This window comes from Orbicella faveolata, unplaced genomic scaffold (assembly GCF_042242905.1).
Source record: "Orbicella faveolata isolate gen_17 unplaced genomic scaffold, um_ofav_v1 contig_1, whole genome shotgun sequence".
NCBI classification, from domain to species: domain Eukaryota; kingdom Metazoa; phylum Cnidaria; class Anthozoa; order Scleractinia; family Merulinidae; genus Orbicella; species Orbicella faveolata.
Window position 1 is genome coordinate 16034320 of NW_028301536.1, and position 24493 is coordinate 16058812.

General features: G+C 37.1%; 1 protein-coding gene across 2 annotated transcripts; it reads right to left on the minus strand.

Moving 5' to 3' along the window:
- Positions 1-861: 861 nt before the first annotated feature.
- LOC110049275 (G protein-coupled receptor kinase 5-like) lies at positions 862-21618 on the minus strand. Of its 2 annotated transcripts, none has more exons than XM_020755069.2 (16): positions 21350-21618; positions 21087-21185; positions 20843-20958; positions 20623-20706; positions 16887-17014; positions 13367-13459; positions 9335-9398; positions 9097-9237; positions 8075-8265; positions 7347-7474; positions 7114-7202; positions 6516-6635; positions 5786-5923; positions 4939-5076; positions 3977-4108; positions 862-3134 (listed from the first exon to the last, which is right to left on the minus strand). In XM_020755069.2, the coding sequence occupies exons 1-16, from the start codon at positions 21399-21401 to the stop codon at positions 3120-3122; spliced, it is 1728 nt and encodes a 575-aa protein (XP_020610728.2). In that variant the 5' UTR covers positions 21402-21618; the 3' UTR covers positions 862-3119. The 2 variants fall into 2 exon arrangements, with proteins under 2 accessions (XP_020610728.2, XP_089148274.1); XM_089292148.1 differs by having other exon boundaries at positions 21102-21185; positions 21350-21611.
- Between the last annotated feature and the right edge of the window lie 2875 nt (positions 21619-24493).

Below are 24493 nucleotides of genomic sequence, written 5' to 3' on the forward strand. Positions count from 1 at the left end.
GTTTGGTAATTTTTGCAAAGGAATACAGTTTCATAGCCTTCTGTATGCACTGCATACCTATAACACTATCTTGTGCCATAGGCCTGTAATATGTGCAAAGGACTACAGCTTCATGGCCCTCTGTCTGCATTGTGAACCTATAACACCATCACCTTGTACCATAAGCCTGCAATGAATGTAACAGGACAGCTCTACAGTGAAACCTGCATAAAGTGGACACCCTTGGTACCGTCATTAATGTCTGCTTAATACAGGGTGAACACTCTAAGCAGGGTCTAACATATTGTGCAATAATAGTTAATTATTAACCATTTTGTAACACAGTGTAACATAGTGGAAGATCAAAGACTGCTCATAGCACAATGTCCAGTCAGTCAACGCATCAGTGCATCAATCCGGAATATTTAAATGACATCTCTGAACAGTGTTAAAGGAGTCTGAGCTGAGTTTTCAGAAGTAAGAAGCCCTTGAATTGTCCACTTATTGCATATTTTGTGCAACAAAATGGGATAATATTGATGTCCATATCCACTTAACAGGGGTGTCTGCTGAATGCAGGCTTATTTTACAGTAAATGTCGGAGGAAAATTTTGGGACTCAAGCTGGTGTCCACTTAATAGATGGTGTCTGCTTAATATGCATCTGTTCAGTAATTGATCACAGATGACTTTGAAATGTGTTAAGGACATCAGTAACCCACTGGGCTATAGAATCATGTGCCACTTTTTATAGAAAATTAAATAGACAATGAAAGAGAAGTTGGTTTGTGAACATGTTGCCTTGGAAGAGTCACTACATGTTCCATGTCACGTTTCCTGTTCAAGAAGCCATGCAAGTAAATCAAGAAAGAAAGGCATCACGTTCAGTTCCAATAGAGTTTATTTATTTTATTACTTCTACTGCCATTAACCCTTTCACTCCGAAGTTTAACCCCCAGGCAATGCCATGCAGTTATAAGTTTTGAATGAACCCCTAATGTGCAACTATTCAAATGAAGCAGTACTTCCATGTTGTGCTCTTTAAGATAAATTTAGCTTGTTCAACTTTGAATGGAAGTGCTTTTGGGAGTGAAAGAGTCGGAAAATAAATCAGAGTTCATTTGTGATAATTTTATTGTGTGGCAAGGGTTCAGCACAATATAACATGTTACTGACAGCAAATCAGACTCTATAAAAGGGTGCTACCACTACTTAATCAAGAACAACAAAAATACACAACTACAGGGAAATTATAAACACTACATACATGTAACTGGAGTTTACAAAAATAAAACTGTACATAAAACATTTTTCGTTGAACTGTACATTTTATATTGGACACCTCTTGATTAATAAATTTAGACTGCAGTTCTGTTGCAGAATGCTGATGAAACTCACTCAATGTTATGAATAGTTTATTGCAGAAAACACACACTGAGTTCATGTTCCAAACACAAAGTGGTCTTAGCAGTCTAGACAACGGAGTTCACACTCACTGAGAAACATCAAAGGAAAAATTTATCTTGGTGATAAAAAGATTGCTATTCACAAAGCAAATCAAAGTAAACCATGAGTTAATGACTGCTCAAAATTTCTACAGCAAATGTGGCCACTATCTAGCACATTTCATTGTAAAATAGACTTGGCTTGTTCATGAACAAACCAATGTTTATACAACATTGTGGCTGTTTAGCATATTCTTACTTATGACTACTTTAACCCTTTAGTCAAGTAGCTAGGTGCAATTATAACTATTAATTTAAATACTTCCGTTACTGATAGAGAAAATAATGGCAATGGACAATATGTTTACCCCATAATGTTGTCACTATCTAGCATATTACATTTTATACACCTAAGTCCCTGCAGCTTTATATGCTATTGCCTTACGAGCAGAGCCTCAATTCAGAAAAGCACCTGTACAGAAATGAGAGTATTTTCTCACTTTTGGGTGTGTGACCATTAAACAGGTTTGTTTGTGGCTCTGTTTGCAAGGTATTTTCCTAATGGTAATTACATGAATGAGGCTAAACCCCTTTGAATTAACTATTACTGAATGTCTGTGATATTGGCAAGTTGTAAAAGGTAGCATGAGTTTCTTACAATATAGGGTTAAAGCAGTACAGTAGGATCCCACCTAAAGGTAAAGCCACCTCATTAATTGGTAATCACCACTGTGTTTTTTGCCTTAAAATCAATGTTGTGAGGTGGCCAACCTTATGAAATTGACTACTCTGTTAACACTAGACTGCAAGCAGCAAGTCTTTTTTCTCTCAGATCCAGGGCTCAAAATAGTTTTCTATAAGACTGCACTAAAGCTGAGGAAAATGACGAGGACTGTTCAAAGTCTAGTGAATAACATGAAATTGAAGGATATTTTGAGCAACAGCTGTTTTTTGAGGACACAAACTCCTTAACAACAGGACACAGCTATTCAGTTTTTACCATTTTAACACTAAATGTATAGAAGTCTTCTACAATTTGCAGGGTATTGTCATCATTTACACGTAATCGCCCACACAAACAAGCCAAATAGAACAATGGCTAGCAAACATCTCTGATGTCAAATCCTTATCCAACGATTAACATCAATCAGTGTTATTGGTGTCTACATTAGCTGAACAAGGCAATAATTTTACCTGATGGATAGAGAACTATTCCATTTTGAAGAATGTGTTTGCTTGGTCGTGAATAACCCCCAAAATGTGATGATTAAAACCAATTTATGTCATAAATAATTATAAAAAGCTGTAAAATTAGAAGGGCAAGTTTCAATCCAGATTCAAATTCAGTAACCACAATGAGCCATGGTTGAATTTTGCAGACTGCAGCCTAATTATAATAGTGGTGGCATTCCTTGGGCAATAATCAGAAGGGATAAAAAAGGTTTTAAAAAAGTCAATAATTATCCACTTTGTACTGTAGTACATTTTCCACAATCACCAAAACAACTGTTTTGTGCACCACTACAATATTCAAACTTTGTTTCTTTATAAGCCCCCCATGGAGGTGCACATTATTTCTCTGTACATCAAAACGACTAGCTAGTGAATACACTTTACTATTTTGTCTGAGTAAATTTAGAAATAATATTTTTATAACCTTTTTTTTTGTACAAAGTCTGTTTTTTTAAATTTATTGTTAAAGGTCATCATCCTGTGGAAAACAAAAAAAGAAGAGAAAATTACAAAGTTGTCAAAAAAAGTCAAATAGACATCAAAATCAATAGCATTGCATACAGAAGCCACAATACACAGTACAGAAAAAGCAAATACTACAATGTTACAAGTGGTTGCAGTCTTGTTATCTGCACAATTAAAACTACTGGTCTAATAGCCATGTTACTCAATATTTGAAAAAGAATGATGGTCAGGAACCTAAGAGGCCACATTGAATGGGGTACAAAATAAATTGTTACGGAACAAAACAATGACAGGAATGGCTGCTAAATGCAATGGTTATTTCAGGCTTGACAAGAGGTAACTCACATGACTTGTGTTTGAACATTTTCAGTGATCACTACTGTCCCTTTTGAAAACCCTAAATGGACTTTTCTGGATCATACTCTCAACCCAGGCAATCAGTCCTTCTCAAAGTGAGCTGTTTCTAATACAGTACATCATTTACAGGCTCAGAGTCTTATTAAGGGAACAAATCAAAAGAAATCATACCAAGGTAGAGGGACAGAAATAAAAAGTTTCTCAGGGTTTTCATTCATGCTTTCAGCACGACTTAGGCAATTGCTTTTCAGAGGCGGGCAAAACTTTTTAAAACTGAACTCTGTTACAAGAAAAACGTTCCTCCAGATGGTCAAACCAGGCAGGCAAAATTGGCCTCATAGCTGGTCAATCTGCCTGGTACCCAGCCTTAACTGCCCTGATTTCCTTAGTTTTAGCCCCTAAGCCTGATACCAAGTTAGAATTTTGATCAATCAGGATTTGCCCAATGTACTGATTTTTTGAAATTTTACAGTGATCATTGGAAATAGTACAACTCACTTCTCCTGAACAACAAGCCATTCCTCGCTTCTTAGGAGGTTCTGGCCATGGCACATCTCCTACGAGATCAAGTGAAGGTGTACCATTTTCACCAAATACGTTGAGTTCTGCAAAACACTCCATCTCAATCATCTGTGAATAAACGAGATTGTTCAAATTCGGTCAGACATGATTCAACAAAAAGTACATACATAAACTATTTCAGTCAATGTCACTGAGAGGACATTCAGTGGCCTGTTAAGTGGTTGGACTTGAGGTGACTTACTACCATTCTTGTTAGACTCAATAGCGCCTGCTTGAACTGCAAAAAGAAGCAATCCAGAAGGCCAACCCCACGTCCTTGTCGTGGATCTCAGGCAATACCCACAGTCTGAAGCTAACAGAAATCTGGTGAAGGCACAAAGGCCAATTACCATGTGATGGATTTAATGGCGACAGAAACTGAAACTATAGCTACATGTAATTCAACAGATGTCCCCTCCCAAAGGAGCAGAAGGCAAGGTATGACATGCATCCAAGCATGGATGAAGATGTTCTTGTCTAAATCCGTTTTAATATGTACATGTATGAACAGCCCTGGAACAGTCATGGAGAAGCAAAGTAACAAGTGAATTGGAACTACACCATCAAACATAAACAGATTTAGTTGAGAGCTATGGTTGAGGCTCCATGCCTCTTGAGGGACAAAGAGGAGTAAGTCAAGTAACTGGATTGCAAACCAACTGGGTATTCTAGCTTGGATATTTTAAATTACGCATTCAGAAATGCATTTAAACCACCTAAGGCAGATTGAGAAAAACTATGAAGAAAGTCAGATAAACAAAGAACTAATTTAAATTTGTCTTTCTTTATCACATATTTAACATTACCTTGCATGAGCACATACACTTTGATTCCTGCTAGAACCTGTACAATCCTATATTTGAACCAAAATTTCATTTCCTCACAACTTTCACAATTACCTCACTTTGCCAAGGAATTGAAACTGATCCACTTGAAAATTTCCTATAAAATTCTTCATCGCTTTCATCCAAGCGAACCCCCTTCACAGAAGAGAACTGTTCAATGTCTAACACATCTTTGCAGTAGACTGCTCTGGGCTGTGAATGAACAACAACAACAAACATCAGATGCAGATTAAATATCAAAACGTCACACACATGGTATTAAAACAAACTTAAGAAGGTAGGAGGTCAGATTTACAGTACTAGAGATACAAAGACTGATGGGGAAAAATGACTCATATATGTAGGCACTGATAGACAGAACTGGACTCTACAAAGAACCTCAGTCTGTTAAGTTGCCACTTGTTAAGTGGCCACCTCCGTTCTGTGAAGCGGCCAGTTATCAAAGTCTCAAAATTGTTGTCAGTGTTTGAATACTGAAAATAAAACCCCTATTAACTGGCCACCTCTATTAAGTAGCTGCAGCCCAAAAGAAGGCACAGGACCTGATCAGCTGGAGGAATATTCTGAAAGTCTTGTGTGTCGCATCACAAGTAAAGGTCATTCACAATTTGAGCAAATGAAGGGGTGCCTGGAATTAAGCCCTAAGTGACTTTTGGAACATTTTGAGTTAGCTAGGATTGAAATACCTCCCAGCAATTTTCTCATTTTACTTTGGTTTCCATTATGTCTTAAAATAACTGGTTCTTATTACTAGTTCTTTTAAAACAACAATTAATACCAGAGTAAACTGTGAAAATTGCTGGGAGGTGTTTCAATCATCCTGGAAAAAAAAAATTATTTGTTAATGAAAGAGTGCTTTGTTTCATGAGACCTTTCATAAGAATAGTAAAGAAAAACTTACATCAGGTACAAATGGAGGTTTGAACATTCCAGCTTCCAGCTGAGGCCAGTTAATATTTCTAAAGAAAATATGTTTCTTTACGTCCTCTCCACCTGCATCGCTGCAACCTAGTCTGTTATTTACTTCCTTTTGAAGAGCCTAGGAAAAAAATGGATAGAATGAATAGAGTTAAACAAGATTTGTGGTGAATTGCAAATGTTGTGGTTTAATTTTCCTCTGTTCTGGTGTATGGTAAAGAAATTATTTTAATATAAATGAAACAAAGAAAAATAGCAAAATTAACTGTACCAAGGATAATTTTGAACCACAACACAAACATTATACACATCAACTTGTGAATAATACATTAGTTCCTATTAAGTACAGGGCTTGAAGAAACTTGAATTCTAGCTTGCCCTTTGGTCAAGCAGCTCTCAAATTTTGCTTGTCCTGGGCAAGTCTTAGTTTACTTTTTTTATTTATTTGAAAGACTACTTGCTTGGGCTCTTGGCCGAATGAAAAGTTACTTGCCCAGCAGGAAAATCTACTTGTCCCATACGACCAGATGGCAATTATTTCAAGCTCTGTAACTATTGCCAACGTACATCTCTTGATCAATAGGTATGACCTCTTATTTTTTTCCAAAGGGCACGGTAAAGAGTTGGTTACTGTAACATGTGCACATGCCACCTCCTGTTTCTCCAAGGGTGGCTGCTTGATAGGGGTTTGCTGTAGTTTCAACATAACACACCTGACTACATATTAGTCTCGCAGATGAACTGAATTTGTCCGAGTACACCTCCTGATCTTCCTTCACTCTCCGCTCCACCTCATCTCTCTTCACCTTCTCTTTTCTTGCTCTGAATGGAGACTGAAACGATAACATCAAAAAAGTGAATTCAATGTACAACAATTGGGACAATTATATGAACAAGGCAGTGTTGCAAACTGAACATTGACAAAAGGCGAAGTGATGGAAGGCAGACTGGCCATTTGGTAGTTCATTTTACCATGGTTGAGCAGGGATGTTATTAAGGACAAGTAGCTGGCTGAAATAGCCGGCTAATTTGTTTTACTTTATTTTCTACATTTTGCAGGTGTTTTTAATAAAACAATTATTTGACTCATGCTTGTTGGATATGAGATGAGTATAACCAACTCATCACTACACTCCTTGTTGGCTATCTGTCATCTCATATCCAACACACGCTCTGGCATGGAATAATAATTATTGTCAAAGTGTGCCCTTATTTATGACATGCACAATAGTGAACTTTAGACTGATACCAATACTGAACTGAAGATTTTTTAAAATGATTTATTAGTAATTTCAGAGAATTGTTACCAACCTTTCCTTGAATCATCTCATATATGAGACAACCTAGTCCCCACCAGTCTGGCGAAAATGTGTAGCGTTCATTTTTAACAACCTCTGGAGCTGCAAGACATGTCAATAAATTGAAATGTTGAATGTTTTGTTGTGCTGTTAAGACTGATTAACTCTAAATTGGTTTAGATTAACAACCACTGAATTTTTTGAGTGTTTTAAATAGCACCCTTTACGGTAACCAATATCACCTACCCATGTAACCTATTGTTCCTACTCTCCCTCGTATTGTCTCTCCATTCTTTATTTGAACAGCTAAACCAAGATCTGAGATTCTGACATGACCATAATCATCTAAAAGGAGATTTTCTGGTTTCATATCTCTACAAGGAAAGACACAAAGCCAGCAAGTGAACACAAAATAATATTGCAACAATTTGTCAGGTCATAATTTGACTGGACGAGATAACATTTTGACTCCCACCAAAAGTGCCTGATTTTGTGACTTAATTAATATGGGCAACACAGGGGCAGGACAGAGTGTTTGTAGCATGGAGTTGTCTGAACTTTGATTTTCAGATGAAAATGAATTTGCAGATAAATGTACAATGTACTGTTCTTTGGAAAAGAATGTGCAGGTGAAACACATTAACTTTTATACAAATTAATCACACTAAAACTCATTTTGACATGGTGGTGACTGGAAAATGAGCTAGTCTGGTTTCTCCAGACCATGTGAATTGTCTTAAGTGTCTGAGGAGAGAGGTTTGACCATCCTTGCAACTGCATAATGTACTTACAGTGTTCTGTTTTGCACACTAAGAATTCAAAGGCAATAGAATGACTGCATGAGTGGTACCAAATTTGAATATCAATAGAAAACCTTAGCCTTGTGCTATGTTCCGCGAAGGATTTCTGGAATCAATATAAGGCTCAAGCTTCTAATGTTTGGCACCATTTCTGCAATCTGTGAATACATGTACCTGTAGACTATTCTCTTTGAATGTAAATGAATTAATCCTAACATGACTTCTGCAGCATAAAATACAGCTCTTTCTTCTTCAAAACCAGGATTTCCCATGTTGTGGACATGGAACTTAAGATCTCCACCATTCATTAGAGTTAAAACCATACAGAGGGCATCTTTGGTTTCATAAGCGTATGCTAGACTGACCTTCATAAGGCAAGAAAATGTAATGATTAGAAACACCAGTCACACAGTATGTTGCACATGTCTATATACAACTTTAAATAGTTGCACAAAATGATAACAAAAAATGGGTTATGCAATAGTACAACCATGTACACTGTACCATATATTTTGTTAGTTTTTTTTATAAATTCTGGGTGTTCAGTTAATCTCAGCATTATAGGACCTGGCATTAGTTTTAAGCTATCAGTGTAACAAATAGATTCCATGTTGCTGTATGTCTGTTCAGCAACAGATCACAGACAATGTCAAAATGAGGTAAGAACAAAACAGTGGCATGTGAGCCATCAGCTGAGTGTGCCACTGATGTTCTTGCCACATGTCATCTGTGATCTAGCTACATCGTTGTATCACTGTACAGATGCATAGCAACATGGAATCTACTTGTTTTATATAATTAAAACAATAACAACAACAACAAAGATGCTAATGATGCCATCTGAGTCTGTCCTCTGATAGATGGAAAGTAAGAGCCAATTAAAACTCTACAAATATTCAACATATTAAATCCGCACGTATTCAGTGTACTTACTTCTTAAGCATGCATAAAAAAAGTCATTTTAGTTTGCAATGAGCTCATGCAATATTCAATCAGCTTGGAACTAGTGGAACAATGATGCCAGAAGAAATTTGCTAAAAGCTACCAAGATGAATGCAAGCAGCAAGAACAACTGACTTCATGTTGATGTGTAACAAAAAAAAAAAAAAATAAATAAACAATAAATTATGGACTGCATGTAAATTATTTCAAAATGTTCATCAAAACCTTAATAAAAAATAGTCAGAACTACCAACCACAAATCTGCTGTCAATTTTTTCTAAGAGCTGTTTCTCATTTAATGCCATGGCCTCTCCTTTCCTTCTCTTTATCCGCTTCTTCTCTAGCTTTTTCATTGCATACATTTTCCCACTGATCTTGCTTTGACATGCACAGACCTGCAATCAAAATAATCCAAAAACAGTCTCATCAGATTTTCAGAAGAGAGCAAGTTTATTAATCTGTGTTTGCTCTTTACAACAAAATGTCATTTACCTCTCCAAATCCACCTTTCCCTAACACTCTGTAGTGACGGAATGTCTTCTTTGTGACAGGCTGTCTGTGAGAAAATAACACAGCTCAGGTTTAGAATTTACACTACAGGATCGATTTTATATGATTATTCTACAAATTCTTTAATACTTCTTGTACAACCTTCCTAGTATTCCTTTATGATCCAAGCCATCTAAGATCTTACATGATTAACATAAATCATACATATTCTGGTCAAGTAGATCAACATTGTTCTGGGATTTTAAAAACTTTTATCTTTACAAAAACTTGAAAACAATATATAGTTTAAGATATATAAAAAAAATGCACTCATCAACCAAAAATTGCACCAGAAAACAATTTTTGTAAATGCATAGCTGGAGTTCAGTTGAATCTAATGCATGCTGTTATTGGTAGATTTATGGTCATGAGGCAATGGCTCAATCTAAATATCGCCAAGTGGGCAACAATCACACAATTGCTGCCTGCTCTCCCACTAACCAGAGGCTACTTTGACTTCTTTGTGTCCCACTACTTTACACAAAACTCCAGCTATATATCTAACAAAACACTTAAGTCCCTTCGGAAACAGTTTAATTTGTTTTCTGTTGAATCTCCATGTTTCCCCCAACATCACAATTCTTGGGAAAATAAAACTACCTGTCTTCCTCAGGACCAGTAATAAAGTGTATAATTTTCTTCATATAATTTTGAGAAGCATAGATATTAAAATATACCAGAGTAAATGTCACTAAAATTAAAGTTCTCTTGTCAGGTTAAATTGCAACAACATGGTAATTTTTGTCTGTTAATTTAATTAATAAAATTGTAATAATCTACAATCTTGGACAGAATAAAACGGAACAATTATCCCCCTTCCCCCCCCCCCCCCCCCAAAAGCAATGATGAAGGCGTGAAGGAGCAAAAGCGCACCACTTTGGCATCACTGAAATGGAGGGGGGAGGGGTGGTCCAGATGTTCCGTTTATTTTGTCCAAGATTGCAGGTACTGAAGCTTTCAGTTTCTAACAGGGTACAATTGGCACAGAATTGAGGAAAAAGAAACTCTACAGTGTGCAGATATTCTGTGTCCGTAAAGCGAGGGTAACTTTGAATGACAGCATTTTACTTCAGTCACAGAAAAGTGCCCATTGTCCATATTAACTGGTATATGTATTAAGCATGTTAATGTGAAAGAAAATGTATGAGGTTTTCATCAGGACAAACAAATTTCTCTGTTTTAAGTGGGTGTCTGAAAAGCGGGCTAGTAATTGATTCTATTAGCCTATTAACAACCATTACCAAACTGTACCAAAGATTAATCATCAGGGCTCAAAATAACTTTCGTACCGTGGCTGGTCATGTTGACTGGCCAAAGTAATTTTAGCTCGGTCACGTCTCCTTTCTGACCGGTCAAGATATTGAATAAAAGAGTAATGTTGGCCTAATTAAACCCACGAATATAACTTGTTTGTTCCAGTCATTGCTAGACCGTTTAAAAATTTAATACAAAGAGAAGCTTAAAACTCAAACTGAAGATAGCCTCGGCAGGGCTCAGCAGCTCAATGAAGTGGCATGGTGCCAGTGGAATTCTTGGTATCTCCCAAAGAAAAAGTATTAAACGGATGCATATTTGATGAAACTTTGAATTTTTTTATCAGTATATTGCAAATTGAATTCCATGAGCTGTTGTCTTGATGTTCTACAAAGTATTTATGTCCATCAAAACGTAAATGAAACCAAACTTGCATCAGCAGATCTTATTTTTGGGCTTCAGAAATAACTGGGTAAACAAATATAGCCAAAGAAGGAGTTTGTTTCCTCGATTCTCACCCATGCAGATGCACAACAAATCATCGTGTTACTACGAATACGGCTACAGTTACACAACAAGTGTTGGAAGTTTCTTAATAATGTGACTAAAATTAAGTTCTAAAGTGTAAGCCATAAAAAATCTAAACTCTATTGTAGTCATATTAGAGAGAGGGTGCTTTCCACTATGCCAAACCAACTGGTCAGAGATCAATGGGAATACCCAACAAAAATGGTACGACGTTTTCCGATTAAACCAGACCAGCCAATGGGAATGGCTCTTATCATTTTTTATTCCTTTTCCGAATTCCCTAATAAGGGCAAAGAACTGGTTTGTCAAAAATGGAACGGCGAATCGGTCAGAATATTCCAACAGAAATAAGTGGACCACCTCCAGAGGTGATCCCAAATATTCCAGTCGGAAGAAACCGGAACAGACCTTTCCATTTGAATTCCGACTGAAATTTCCGGAATCTTTAGCACGACCATAATTCGGTAGATTTTACAACTGATAGTGGGTAGATTTTGGTCACATGCTAAGCAAAGAGTTGAGAGTGTCTCGTATTTCATTCACAGACAAAATATAAACTTTACAGATACAGCTGATAAGGCCTTCATCTTTTTTGTTGGTACATAGTTATTTTCATCCGTTTTGTAAAAGCAACTTTTATCGGTTGGTTCTAAATTAGATACTGGGTTCGTGCTCAATGCTACATTTATGGCTTGATGGAAACGAAGCAGACTGCAAAATACATGTTTTGATGTTCCAGAGTCCCAAGGTGTCTGAGTTGGAAACAACTCGACAATCGAGGGAAAATTTTTGTTCTGGCATCTTGCTCTATGATTTTTGCTCAGTGAAAGTGAAAGAAACATCAAATATCTTGACATCTGTAGAGCAATACCTTTGGATTATACGCCCAACAAAGAGAGGTGTTCTGTGACAAGAGTGTGACAGTTGGGCAAATCTAAAGCATCATGAAAAGCTGAATCTGCTTTCCCTTTGTGGTACGGAAAACCTCTTCTGTTCGAAGGCTGAATAGCTTTGAATTCTGAATTGAAAACCTCTGCCGTCCTAACAGATGAAAATTTTTTTCTGAACAGATAGCAGCAATTGTTCGAACGGATAAACATTTTTCTCAAGGGATAACCCCAGCCGTTCGAATGGCATTCCTATCGATCTTGAACGCATGACAAACAACAGGCAAACGATTTTTAGATGAACAGATACCCATTGGTGTATGTTTTTGTGTGAGAGGTCATAATAAAAAAGAGATTAAAGATCTAAGATTTACAGATGAGGATTTAATTGTTTATTCAAGAATGAACAATCTGACTGTCTCAACATGATGTGACCGGTCAACATGGCCGGCAAGTGAAGGTTTTGGCTGGTCAAGTCACCATTCTGCCTGGACATTGCCCGTTGACCGACCGTTTTTTTGAGCCCTGAATCATCATCCTTATCAATAGGGTGATATGACACCAATAGTGCAAGGAAGGACATAAAAGTTTCAAAAATATGAAAATCTCATGAATATCAGTTCATAATTAATAGGGGGAATGGTTATGAATCCTGGCGAACATCAAAGGAGCAAACAAAGATGCCAAGATTCATGTTGGAAGGTTCATGACCGTGCACAATCTTTTGTTTTGCACTCATTTACTATGCATGAATTATGTAACCAAAACGTTTCTATTGGTTAGTTCTTTGGTCAAAAGTAAACAACTATTGTGTTTTGTGCACGGTCAAGGCCAAAAAAGCGAACAAAAACATACAACAAAGAACTTTGTTGGATTTCATAACCAATCCCCTCTATTAACTTTGAACAATTATAGATGAAGGAATATGGATTCATACTAATTTATTTGCATGAACAGTAGACCTAAGCTGCAATGTGACTTAATGGGTCAGTTCCGCATGCACAATCAATCAAGTGGAAAAAGTTTTGAGCGCCACATTCTTTTTGTAAGTTACCATAGTAGTAGTAATTTTTATAATAATAAATGACAATTAAAATTATCATATTAATCACAGTTCCTAAGAAATAGAAAAATAGAATTATACAGTTCAAGGTAAATATAAAATTTATAATTAAACTATAACAATGTCAACTATATGGTCTTTCATATATTAACATGGAACACCAACTAAATTAAAATAATATACATGTATTATATTAGCACATTACTATAAAATGTTGCAAAAAAAGGAAATTACTGTAAGTACCTTTCAAGCCACTTCCACTGAAGATACCTGGAGAAGTACATACTTTGTTGGTAATCTTCAAAAGGCTTTCCACCCAAGAAATCTTTGACTTCCCTGGAAGAAAAATTGAGAGGTTGGATTAGACATAGTTGCTTTGTTTAATTTTATGGAATGGATTACATGTAAACCAGTGTTCTCAGATTCTTGCTTCATTACGATCCAATGGACTTAAAGCTATTTTTTCTTAATGGCTCCATGTATCTAAGAGCTACCCACTTTTAGTCAAGCAGGGCTGTCATTAAGAACTATAACATGTAACGCCTGTTATGGCTGAGGGTGCTCCATGGAGCCTTCATGTTATGGGTGTTATTGCCCTATACAATTTACCCACAAAGTTCTACTTAAGAGCCACTACCTCTAAATATATATAGAGAGAACTAATAACAAGAGATAACCAAGGAAATCAAGGCAAATTTCCTTCTTCCTGTACTGGCCTGTTGAAAATGCACAATTTTGCATAAATTCCATCGGCCACCTTGGTTGATTTCAAGCGGTATCAAACTTTCCTAGATTTTCACAAATAAGTGAACTTGCTGGAACTTTTACCGTATATTTCTGAAAATAGTTTACCAAAAGTGTCTTTTTGACGTAATAAAAGAAAATGCCAATTTTCCATCACTTGGTCAGATTTTCCATTTGAAAGTGCCTATGAAGTAAAAAATAATCACTGCTGATTTGAAAGGTTTTTCAGAGTAAAGAAAAATGGCGTTTTCCTTTTTGGAATACCTTTTTGCGGTTTAGAGATATTCATGTTTTTGTATTTTGAGTGATGACGTCATAGGTGGTTCCACAAAAACAGTTCAACACTCAATCAAGAATATCAAATCAAATCAAACCAAATCAAAACTTTATTTATTGAGGGTGACACGTAATAGTTTATCAACTAATAAATTTGTGGCCCTCTTAAATGTACTAAAAGTTAAAAATCTACTATAAACAATAATCAAAGATTATCACTAAAATATCGCAATCTAAAAATTATTTAAAAAAGGAGTAAAAATCTTATTCTTGAGCTGACTTAATTTAAAATGTTTGTACAAAGCATTCTTAAGGATATTTACAGATGAAGAGGCGCGCAGCTTAAGGGGGAGGTGATTCCAACATTTAATAGTCGTTGCAGAAAACGTGTGACCTCCCTCTTTCGCTCTATTAAATCTTATCAGTAAAATGGTAAAATTAGTCCCCCATGTATTCCTATTGTGCTGGTTATTTAGTCTTAATAAATCGTTTATGTATAACGGGCAAGCACCCATAATCCTTTTATGAGCTATTGTACATCTTTTTATATCAGTCTCGATGTAATATGGTACCTATCCTAAGGTATTAACTAGATCCACAGTGCTATGGCGTTGTTGGGCATCAAGGATAATACGAGCACGTTTTTGCAGCCTGAATATCTTACTTATGTTGTTGTGGCTGCAGCAGCTTGTCCATGTTACGCTGCAATATAACATCAATGGCTTAATTAATGAACTGTAATAAAGTATACGGTCTGCTCTTGGAAGATAAGTCTTGATTCTGTTGAGTATACTGATACGCTTCAATATCTTCTTACATAAAGAGTCAATATGAATATCGAAACCGAGTTCTTCATCAAGTTCAAGGCCTAGCAGTTTAACATTCTCAACCTGCTCTAATGTGCTTCTTTCGAGCTCTATCTCAAGCTTTCGACCTTCATTACTCAAACGTTTCCGTAAGCACAGTCCATCAATTAGCATTGTCTTTGTCCTGGAACAATTAAGTGGTAGTTTGTTGTTAGTTGCCCACTCATTGACATTGGAGACCTCACTGGAGAGTGTGTTCTTAAGTTCTTCAACATTAGCACAATCGGAAGAAGTGGGGAGGGTGGTGTCATCGGCAAACATGTCCAACTGTGTGTGGACATGTAAAGGTAAGTCATTGATAAACAGCAAAAAAAGTAAGGGACCCAATATGGAACCCTGTGGCACACCCGCTGTGATACTCCTCACGGTAGACGTTTCTACTTTGAATGATACCAACTGAGTTCGATCGGTCAGGTATGACTCGAACCAAAGTAAAGCGTTCCTATCTAGTTTGTAGGCTTCAAGCTTGCAAAGCAAAGTCCCATGATCCACCATGTCAAAAGCCTTCTTATAGTCTACTAGAACCATACCATTAATATGGTTTTTGTCTAGATTGAAGAGCAGAGTATCAACTATATAAGCAAGCGCCATCTCCATGCTGTACTGCTTTCTGATTCGAGACTGGTTCTTATAGATGAGGTCGTGAACATTTAGATATTCAGACAAATGGTCATGCACATGACGTTTGATGATTTTAGACAGCACCGGAAGTAGTTACGCTTTGCTCTTGTAATCATATCGGTGGCCTGATTTCGCGTGCCGCGATACCTTGCCCATGCGTCAGTGGTGTTACATGCCCTAGCTTTTCTCAGAAGGGTGTCTCTTTTTGACAGCTGATCTAAAATGTCCCTCGTTAACCATTGCGGCTGCCTAACTTTGCGAACCCATTTGTGCACGATAGGTGTGTGTAGATCAACTGCCTGTGAAAATATATCTTCCCAAGCGGCCAGAGAGTCATTTACATCATCAAACACAAAGGCGGTGTCCCAAGGGGAGTTGGCAAGAGTAGATATGAATGCTTTGTCATCAATGCCTTTTATGTTTCGGTACTTAATTGCTTTGTGCTCTTGCTTGTCTTGTTTTGATTGTTTAAAATATTTCCGCACCGCAAAAGTTGGTAGATGGTCTGAAAGAGCATAACTTAGCACCAACACATCCATAATATCTCTAAAAATATTAGAGCAGTGTTCTTTAAACTTGGCACCAGAAATGGACATCACAAAAGAAACAAAATGACACCCATCGCGCCGTCGCCATGACAACAGTTATACCGCTGGTCCTGTTTTAATTAAAACTAAAATTCCCAGATTTTATCTTAACAAGGATCATCCACTCCCAACAATCTGATGGGGAGAGTTAAGACAATATCGGAACCATGTGTGTTCCGAGCAAGACCCTCTGTCCCTTCTCAAAGGGTTGCAAATGGGTATATTTGGTTTTTCACAGAGAGAGACTGGAGCCAGAAGTGTTGCTATGGCAACAACACAGAAGGTGTCATTCTGTTTCTTTTGTGATGAATGTTTCTGGTGCCAACTTTGAAGAACACTGCTCTAATATTTCTAGAGATATTCTTGATTCGGTGTTCTACTGTTCAAGTGAAATGATTTATGGCATCATCACTTTCCTCATTTGCATAGTACAAAAATGTAAATATCTCTAGAACGAAAAAAGATATTCCATAAAGGTAAATGCCATTCTTCTTTACTTTGCAAAGCCTTTCAAATAAGTAGCAATTATTGTTTACTTCATAGGCACTTTAAGATGATGTGGCTCTTAACAAGTTTGTTACGGGTGTGAAAATGAAGGCAAAGGTGACTCAAAACTTTATCACAGCCCCAGTCAAGGCCCTAACATTTATTTCAATTTATTCCAAATACCTGACAGCATCCTTAAAAATTTCCATAGAAAACTCTTCATCAGCTGATTTGGACACTGCATTTATTGTCTTTTCTGCTGTGTCATCCATAACACCAGCCACTCTAAGCTGTGTTGTGGGCTCAGAGTGCTAGAAATAGGAAAAAAAAAGAAGCATACACTTACATCTTTCATCTTAAATTGAGAGTCTTACTTTGACCAAGTGGTCTGCATATGTTGTAGGAGGGGGGTGTAAGGGTTTGCGGTGATGCAGTTTTGTGTTATTTTTAATGCGGTTTTACGGAAATCCTTATTTTAACCTGCGGTATTGCGGTTTTATAAGACTTAGCGGTGTGCGGTTTTCATAAATTTTGGATCGCAGTAAGCGGTAAAAAGAGACTGCAGCCGTCTGCGCTTTCCAGTTATAAACAATTATTGGATGAGGTTTTTGTGATATCCAGAATAATCAAGGTCGAGGTAGGGGTTATCAGCCAAAGGCTGAGGCTGGTAACCCTTACCGAGACCTTGATTATTCTGGATATCACAAAAACTGAATCTAATAATAATTATTAGATTCGGTTTTTGTGATATCTAGAATAATCAAGGTCTCGGTATTATTGTTTTATTATACATTGAATGAAAGAAACGGAAGTCTTGTTTTTGCTTCTTTACTGACAGCAAGCAACACAAAGCGCGCGAACTTGACATGATTACCCATGACCTTGAGTGTCCTTGACATAATTATTGTATAATCTGCAGAAATGATGTCACATGCGCTGATTTCGAAAATTCACTGTACACTTTCGGCCAATCAGAAAAGAGATAGTGAGTTCAATGTATAATAATAACAGTTATTACTCGGATCCTGACACTTCTGATGACTTTTGATCCCTTGTTTATGTTTTGCAAGGGACCATTGTTGTGCAAGCAAGCTTTGCTGTTTGTAATTTCCGCTTTTTCCAGTTAATAATTGGTATGATTAACTATTTAATCCAATGATATGTTGACTTGTTGACTTTCCGGGCTGGGAATCTTTCGCTCAGATTTCCTACAGTATTTGCCATGGCCTCATGGAGGACAATGTTGGCCGAGCAAGAGGAAGTGGTTATGAGGATGGTCGGGAAGAGACGAAGTTACTTAAAGGAGAGATTGGGAGCTCAGCGACGTTTCTTCTGGGAGCAAGAACTCGCATCTGGAGAGTTATACACGTCAGCAATCGTTTGCTTTACTGAACACTTCATGAGGCTGACTACGTTGTCTTCAGGTTATTCAAAATTCTTCTTGGAAAGATTTTAAGTGAAATTTAAGGTTGATTCAGTCGAATTGCTGTTTCAATATTTTGGAAAATTTCCATGCGGTATTGCTGTTTTTTACGTTTATTTATGCAGTTTTGCGGTTTTCGGACCCCCCCCCCCCCCCCCTTACGTCCCCCTCTTGTAGCTTATCTTAGGAGTGCTAGTATGGTTGACTACCTCACTTGGAGAGGTAATGAAATGAAATGTTAAATTAACGTTGACACAATGCAGAATTTAACTCGATTTAATGCAATATTTCTGCAAGCTGCTACCAGCCTTCTTCAGGTATAGAGGAAAGAAGAAGAAGTTGACTGGTGGAGGAAAGTGAATACATTGTCAAGTCAAATTCAAAGCTGTGTTGGCTATGCTTAACTTCCTGTATATATCTTCAGCTGAATTGATCAAATATATCTAGTCCAACATATACTGACAGGATTATTGTTCATGGTCTTAGGCTACCACCTCTTGAAAATAATGTTAATTTTTTTTCTTCAAAAATCTCAAAAGCAGCTGGTACACCCACTCCAACTAAACATCAATTTTTGCTCATAGAAGCGTGTACTATTCACAAGGGTAATGATGCACTATTCACAAGGGCCTTCAGGAGTCCTAGGAATGTTGCATTCACAGGTCACTCTTTTCATCTGAACAAGAATCTTAAGAAACTACACATCATTATTTTTTAACCTTTTCAATATGAGAACCAAAAGATTAAACAACCATTATGGTAACCAGGTATACTCATCCCATTGCCAGCACAAACCAGCTGGTTCCTAAAGCTGGAGTCTCAATAATAAGCCAACCAGCTGGCAATGTGACAAAGTTTACCTTTATTGTGAGAATAATTAACATAAACAATATATAAGTTTGATAGCCATCCTCTATGGATCAAAATCCTGTATATTTTTAACTTCACCTTCTTACAGTCTGAATCATTGTCAGCAGTTTCTTAAACAAGATCTCTTTGTTTTATGACAACCACAGTTTCACAGCTTATATAAACACCATTTTAAGAAAATGTTGCTTGCATATAATAAGGGATAACTTTTTAGTACAAACTGCTTTAACTTATATTGCTTACAACTGGATTCTACAACGAATGGTACAATGTATTTAAAACTTGATAATATTGCCCCAAAATGACTTCCATCAATTTGCCACTTAATTTCACCCTCCGAGTGTAATTACATCTTATGAAATATAATTATGCAAGTGTCAGTCCAATTCACATTGCATTTTCATTTTGTGACAAAGAAGAAAAGATGTTCTCAGATCAACTGTAGATATGTTACAGATTGTTGCAGAATTCCCATTCAAAACATTTTTATATTGATAAGGGTCAACCTGTTGTAGTTCTCGCGATTAATTGTCCCTATAACAATTTGTCTGTTTACCTGGACTGACCCATAAACATGCAATCTTTTAACAAAGTAGCTGCAGCTGCAATGTTAAATTCGTCACTTTTATTCTTCGCATGCTGACCGAATTATAAATATTCAAAAGATTAGTTTTCCCAAGACCTTGTAATTAGCTGGATCCTCTCAAGAAAAAAACTACTTGTTATATCTTCTTGTAAATAAGTATACGTTGGATCTAGAAAGGAAGCAAAGCGAACGATCACAAGATACGCCTAGCCATAGAGGAAACACTCGTAACTTAGTTGACCACTTGATCTCTTACACATGAAGGCGAACCTTATTTCATAACAAAGATGTATTGGGCCGCTCCGAGATCACTACCGTATGGTTTCAAAGGCATTTGCAAGACCTGCATATCGTGTTGACCGAAATCAGGTACATATAAAGAAAAGGAAATCTTCTATTCAAAAAAACAAACATAAAAGCGAAGTGAAATGCCACGCAGGTAAGCGCGCTGCATATTAACGGAATACAAATCGCTCTCGGCTCATTACGATTATCATTAAATCGACTGAGATTTTACGACTTTTAAAGAAGCAGTTGGGTGTAGAGAAATGTAATCAAATGAGAACGGACAGGAGTAGAAAGGGAACTGTCATGCCACAGAGATTTCAATATTTATAAATGAAATCATCATGAAGTTGTGTGTACATTTAGAAGACCAAAGAATCCAGACGAAGACCCCATTCCAAATGCTATCAAAAACAACGTTTCAACGACTATAGTGTGACCTTAATTATAAATAATTTTCTATATTATAACACGAGAGGTACTGTAAGTCATCTTGGAATTCTACTCATCTGCTTTTGCCTTTCAATGGGTAATTCAATTCGGCGATCAAAGATGCAATAAATTTTTATCGAGTGCCTTCGAAAATGCAGGCTTGTAAGTGTACCAGACATCCGACCTGAACGTTAACAATTTTACATGTACTTTCGTGATCGCTTTTGGCACCGTTAATGATTGGAATAGGCTGGGATGGGGAACAAATTTGCCCGAATAAATAAGAGAGGAGAAATTGTCCTTAGTAACCCACGTTGGCTTACCGGGGAATGCTGAAGAAGATGCTTGCGAACCACCTCGCGTGCCAGCTCAGGTTTTTTCGCTGCCTCTGCTTTGTCGAATGCGTCCTAATTTAGGAACAAGAGAGTACAACAATGATTCGTTTATCGAAGCTTCCGTAGGATAATTGAGAGTGTCCGCGAATTACGCAAGGCTGTCCATACAAGCGAGGTATATAATCAAGAGGTGAGATTTTACACTTACCACTTCATCGAGGAAGTCGATTGCTTGCTGTAGTTGAGCATTGCTCACGCAAAACAGTCGAAACAGCTCCCTACCAATGGGTTCTTTTTCGCAAATTCTGTCATACGTCAGGAGAACTGCAGGAAAAAAACACACTAAAAGTCACCGGGGTGAATTTGAACGCGGTTTAAGTTCGAATGTTCAAGTTATCGGCAAGCGAACAGCTACGAAAGAAAATCTGCATTCTACCATCACAAGGTCATACGTTGAGCAAGCTTACTGTCGTTCTTGAGATGCGCAGATATCGTATGATGCGGAAATTTCAGCAGCTCTTTCCATTTCTTACTCCTGCCTTTAGTTTTACCTGCAAGAGAGAGGAATAAGTTCAAACAAACCCATAGACAGAGTCCCTTGGTGACACTACTGTTCGAGTTCGCGAGCTTGTCGAGGAAGGAACGACCACAACGCACAAGCTTTCGGTCGCAGCAGAGAGCGCCATTTTCTCAGAAAACCTGACACGATACTCACTTTCTCTAGCTTTTAAATAAACAGTGTTTGCCACAATATTCTCTAGTTCCATAACTTGCGTCAAATCATAGGAAATAAAATGGATTGTAGGAAACCACCCACAGTAATATGGCTGTCATGGCCCCACACACAACCGAGGCATGTGATTGGTTGATTTGCGTTTTTAATCAGGGTCTAGCCTTCCTTCACCGCAGTTCTCTCGCGGTTGGAGCACCTCGGAAGGAAAACATCGCTGGATTTGTAAAATTCAATTGTACCAGTTTTGGCCTTCTCGTCTGAAGTATCGTGCAGAGTATTTTGACAACAAGAACGGAGTTTAACTGTGGAAAGCTTTGCAGTACTAAAGAGACGGCACGCTCCAGCGGACCCCCCTTGACAACAAAGGTTAATATTGACGTCATTGAAATAAGAGGATAACAAATCAGTGGTTGGAGGAAAATGATCGACTTTTTTCCACTGAAATAATGCGACATAAATGAGACAAATGGCAAGAGAGAACAACTGATAAAGATCAATTTTGTTCGTTCACTACAGAGAGAAAAAGCAGGAAATACAATTTTTGCTTCGTAAAATACCAATTTGTAAAAGAAAAAGAGGAATATCAGACGGCTAATTACTTCAAGCCGGCGTCATTTTGCCGCAAACGGAGTTTTTAAAAGCCCATAAGTTACTTTATTACGTTAAATACTTAAGACTTCTCTTAACCTGGTAATTAAATCATCCCGACATATTATTACCAACTTTTTTGTTAAAATCTTAAGTAAAAGATCAAATATTAATCTCATCCTCTAAAAAGCAACATTTATTGACATTGCATTTTGTAGACTTTGTTAGAATACTTCAGCTTTAATACCGACTTATTTCTTTATTATTTTTTTCGGTATTTAAGTACTTCGTCATATGCACAACGAGTATTAATTCAATTCAATTCTTTTACGCATTTGCCCCAAATTGAGGAAAGAGGACTAATATTAAAGTCGATTAAATCCTTTTTTGCGTTTTCTAGGATAAGGTCGGAAGGCTTTTGAGAATTTGGAAAACGTAATTATTCATTGCTTTTAATTACAAAGTATTCTTCAAGATTTATAAATGAATGCCATAAAAAGTTAAAACATGCTAATTTCCCAGGGTTCTCACGCAATACTAGTCACGCGACTAGTCACGCAAGAACGTTGCTAGAGCCCAAGCTCTCTCGGATTACAACTCGCCGGCGGTAACGACACAAAAACATATGGAGAATAAAATGAGGTTTCTTGTAGAAATAGAATTTAGCCAGAATTTCTCTTCGAGTGTTAGACTCGATATTTCACTGGTTCGCACATATCGAGTTGAACGCTCGAAGAGAAATTAAGATTGTTGAAGACTTCCGAGAAGGATTCGAAGGTGTTTCGATAATACATGATATCATCAAACATTACGTCATCGAGATCATCACACTGAAATTATCGTAATTTTACGCCTGTTAATATGATCCTCAGAAATAAATGTTGCCGAACGATTTTTTTTTGAAAATTTCCTTGAATGTTTACTTCCAAGCACTGTTTCGACAAATACAATACTGAAGGATGGGTCACCATTGTCGCTTAAGATAAGAGATTTGATGGGCCATTCTTACACCATTTATGCCTAACCGCGCGCGTTATTTCATAAGTTCACGTTACATTTTGCGGTAGTTGGAAGCAAAGGTTACCACCGGCAACACTTGGAACTCGGGCTCTTGGAACAATGCAATATATAATTTATGGAAAAATGATGACACAATTATGAACGACACTGATTGAAAACTTTTCTCGAATCGTTGTTTTCGAGGTCATAATTTGCATTCTCGAGTAAAGGTTTTGTGCTGTTACAACAAAGAGCTGTAATTTTTTTCGATACGTCAGTCAATACATTAACGTGGCTATGATCACCTTGCAAATTGTTTGCTCGTTTCCTTGCCAAGCCTTGTCCCACAATTTTGTTGTTGCCCAAGCAAGTATACCGCAAATTCCTCTTTATAAGACCCTCCCCTTCCCCAGAGCACCGAGGGTTATGGGCCAGACCGATATATCAAGCTGCACATTCGCGAGTTTCCCGGATATTTTGTACAATAACTCCCAGTCCCCGTATAGCAGCTCGAAGTCCGAGCTCCAGTCTCCCACTCATCTATCTCGCAGGATATAATAAAGCAAACTGTTTTACCTTGTTTCCCTCTTCCTCTGTTTTAATAAATGAAATATTTATCCATGTCATCTCTTGCACGTTTGATGAGGTCGATCAACGAAAATCAAAAACTCAGTCACGGAAATATATTGGGTAACTTCTTTTACGAAAGAACACAAATTTGAATCTGCTTTTTATACATTTCTCTCCTCATATATGCGTTTTATATTTTAACTTTGATTATCTTTTCGCTAACTTCACTAGTCATCAAATATTGGCGAAATTCCATTCTTACAAAAAGAATCCAAATATTACTTTACTTTTTATCGTAGCACCTGAAACCTTTTCAGAAAAAATTTCTAGCCGGTAAATTTTGCAAGTTTATATCGAATTCTAAACCCATAGAAAAACTAAAATTGACGAATGGTGTTTGTAAGGTAGTTAAAAAAAAAAATGTATACTTACCACATTTCGGAAATCTCGGCTAAAAACCCATTTTTCGCACTCAACGTGGTGGAATCGAAAATCTTGCTTTTCACAATGGTGGACTGATGAATCCCCAAAGCCTTCCTCATGAGACTATACGAAATTACTTCTGGATACGTTTACCAAGCAGTTCTGCCCCTGAAATTTTCAATCTTTTTTTTCCAGCACATTGACATGAATGAATGTGTCATTTGTACGCCCACAAATAAAATAAAAAAAACGAAGCAAAGCAAAAGACAGTAATGAAGCCGCTAGTTATCATTTAATACAGACGGATACGGGTTTCTTTGGCTCAATTACGAGTATTCAAATTTTACTTTTTTTTCTCATTGATTTGCCTTGTTGTCGCGACTTCTACATTGCGCAGAGAGGGAAACTAAACAAGAAACAAATTGAGCATGTTGGAAAGTTAAATTAAAATCATTAAAGGCAAATTTACTGATCTTTGATTGTAGATGAAACAGTCCACAAACGTTTTCTCGATATTTGATTTGAGGCTCGAGGGGAACTGTGAAA

Excerpts from the sequence above, each read along its gene's own strand:
- LOC110049275 (XM_020755069.2), bottom strand. The coding sequence starts at position 21,401 with ATGGAACTAGAGAATATTGTGGCAAACACTGTTTATTTAAAAGCTAGA. Across the intron at positions 21,186-21,349 it reads TTATTTAAAAGCTAGAGAAA|GTAAAACTAAAGGCAGGAGT; the intron begins GTGAGTATCGTG and ends TCTCTCTTGCAG. Across the intron at positions 6,636-7,113 it reads ATGAGATGATTCAAGGAAAG|TCTCCATTCAGAGCAAGAAA; the intron begins GTTGGTAACAAT and ends TTATCGTTTCAG.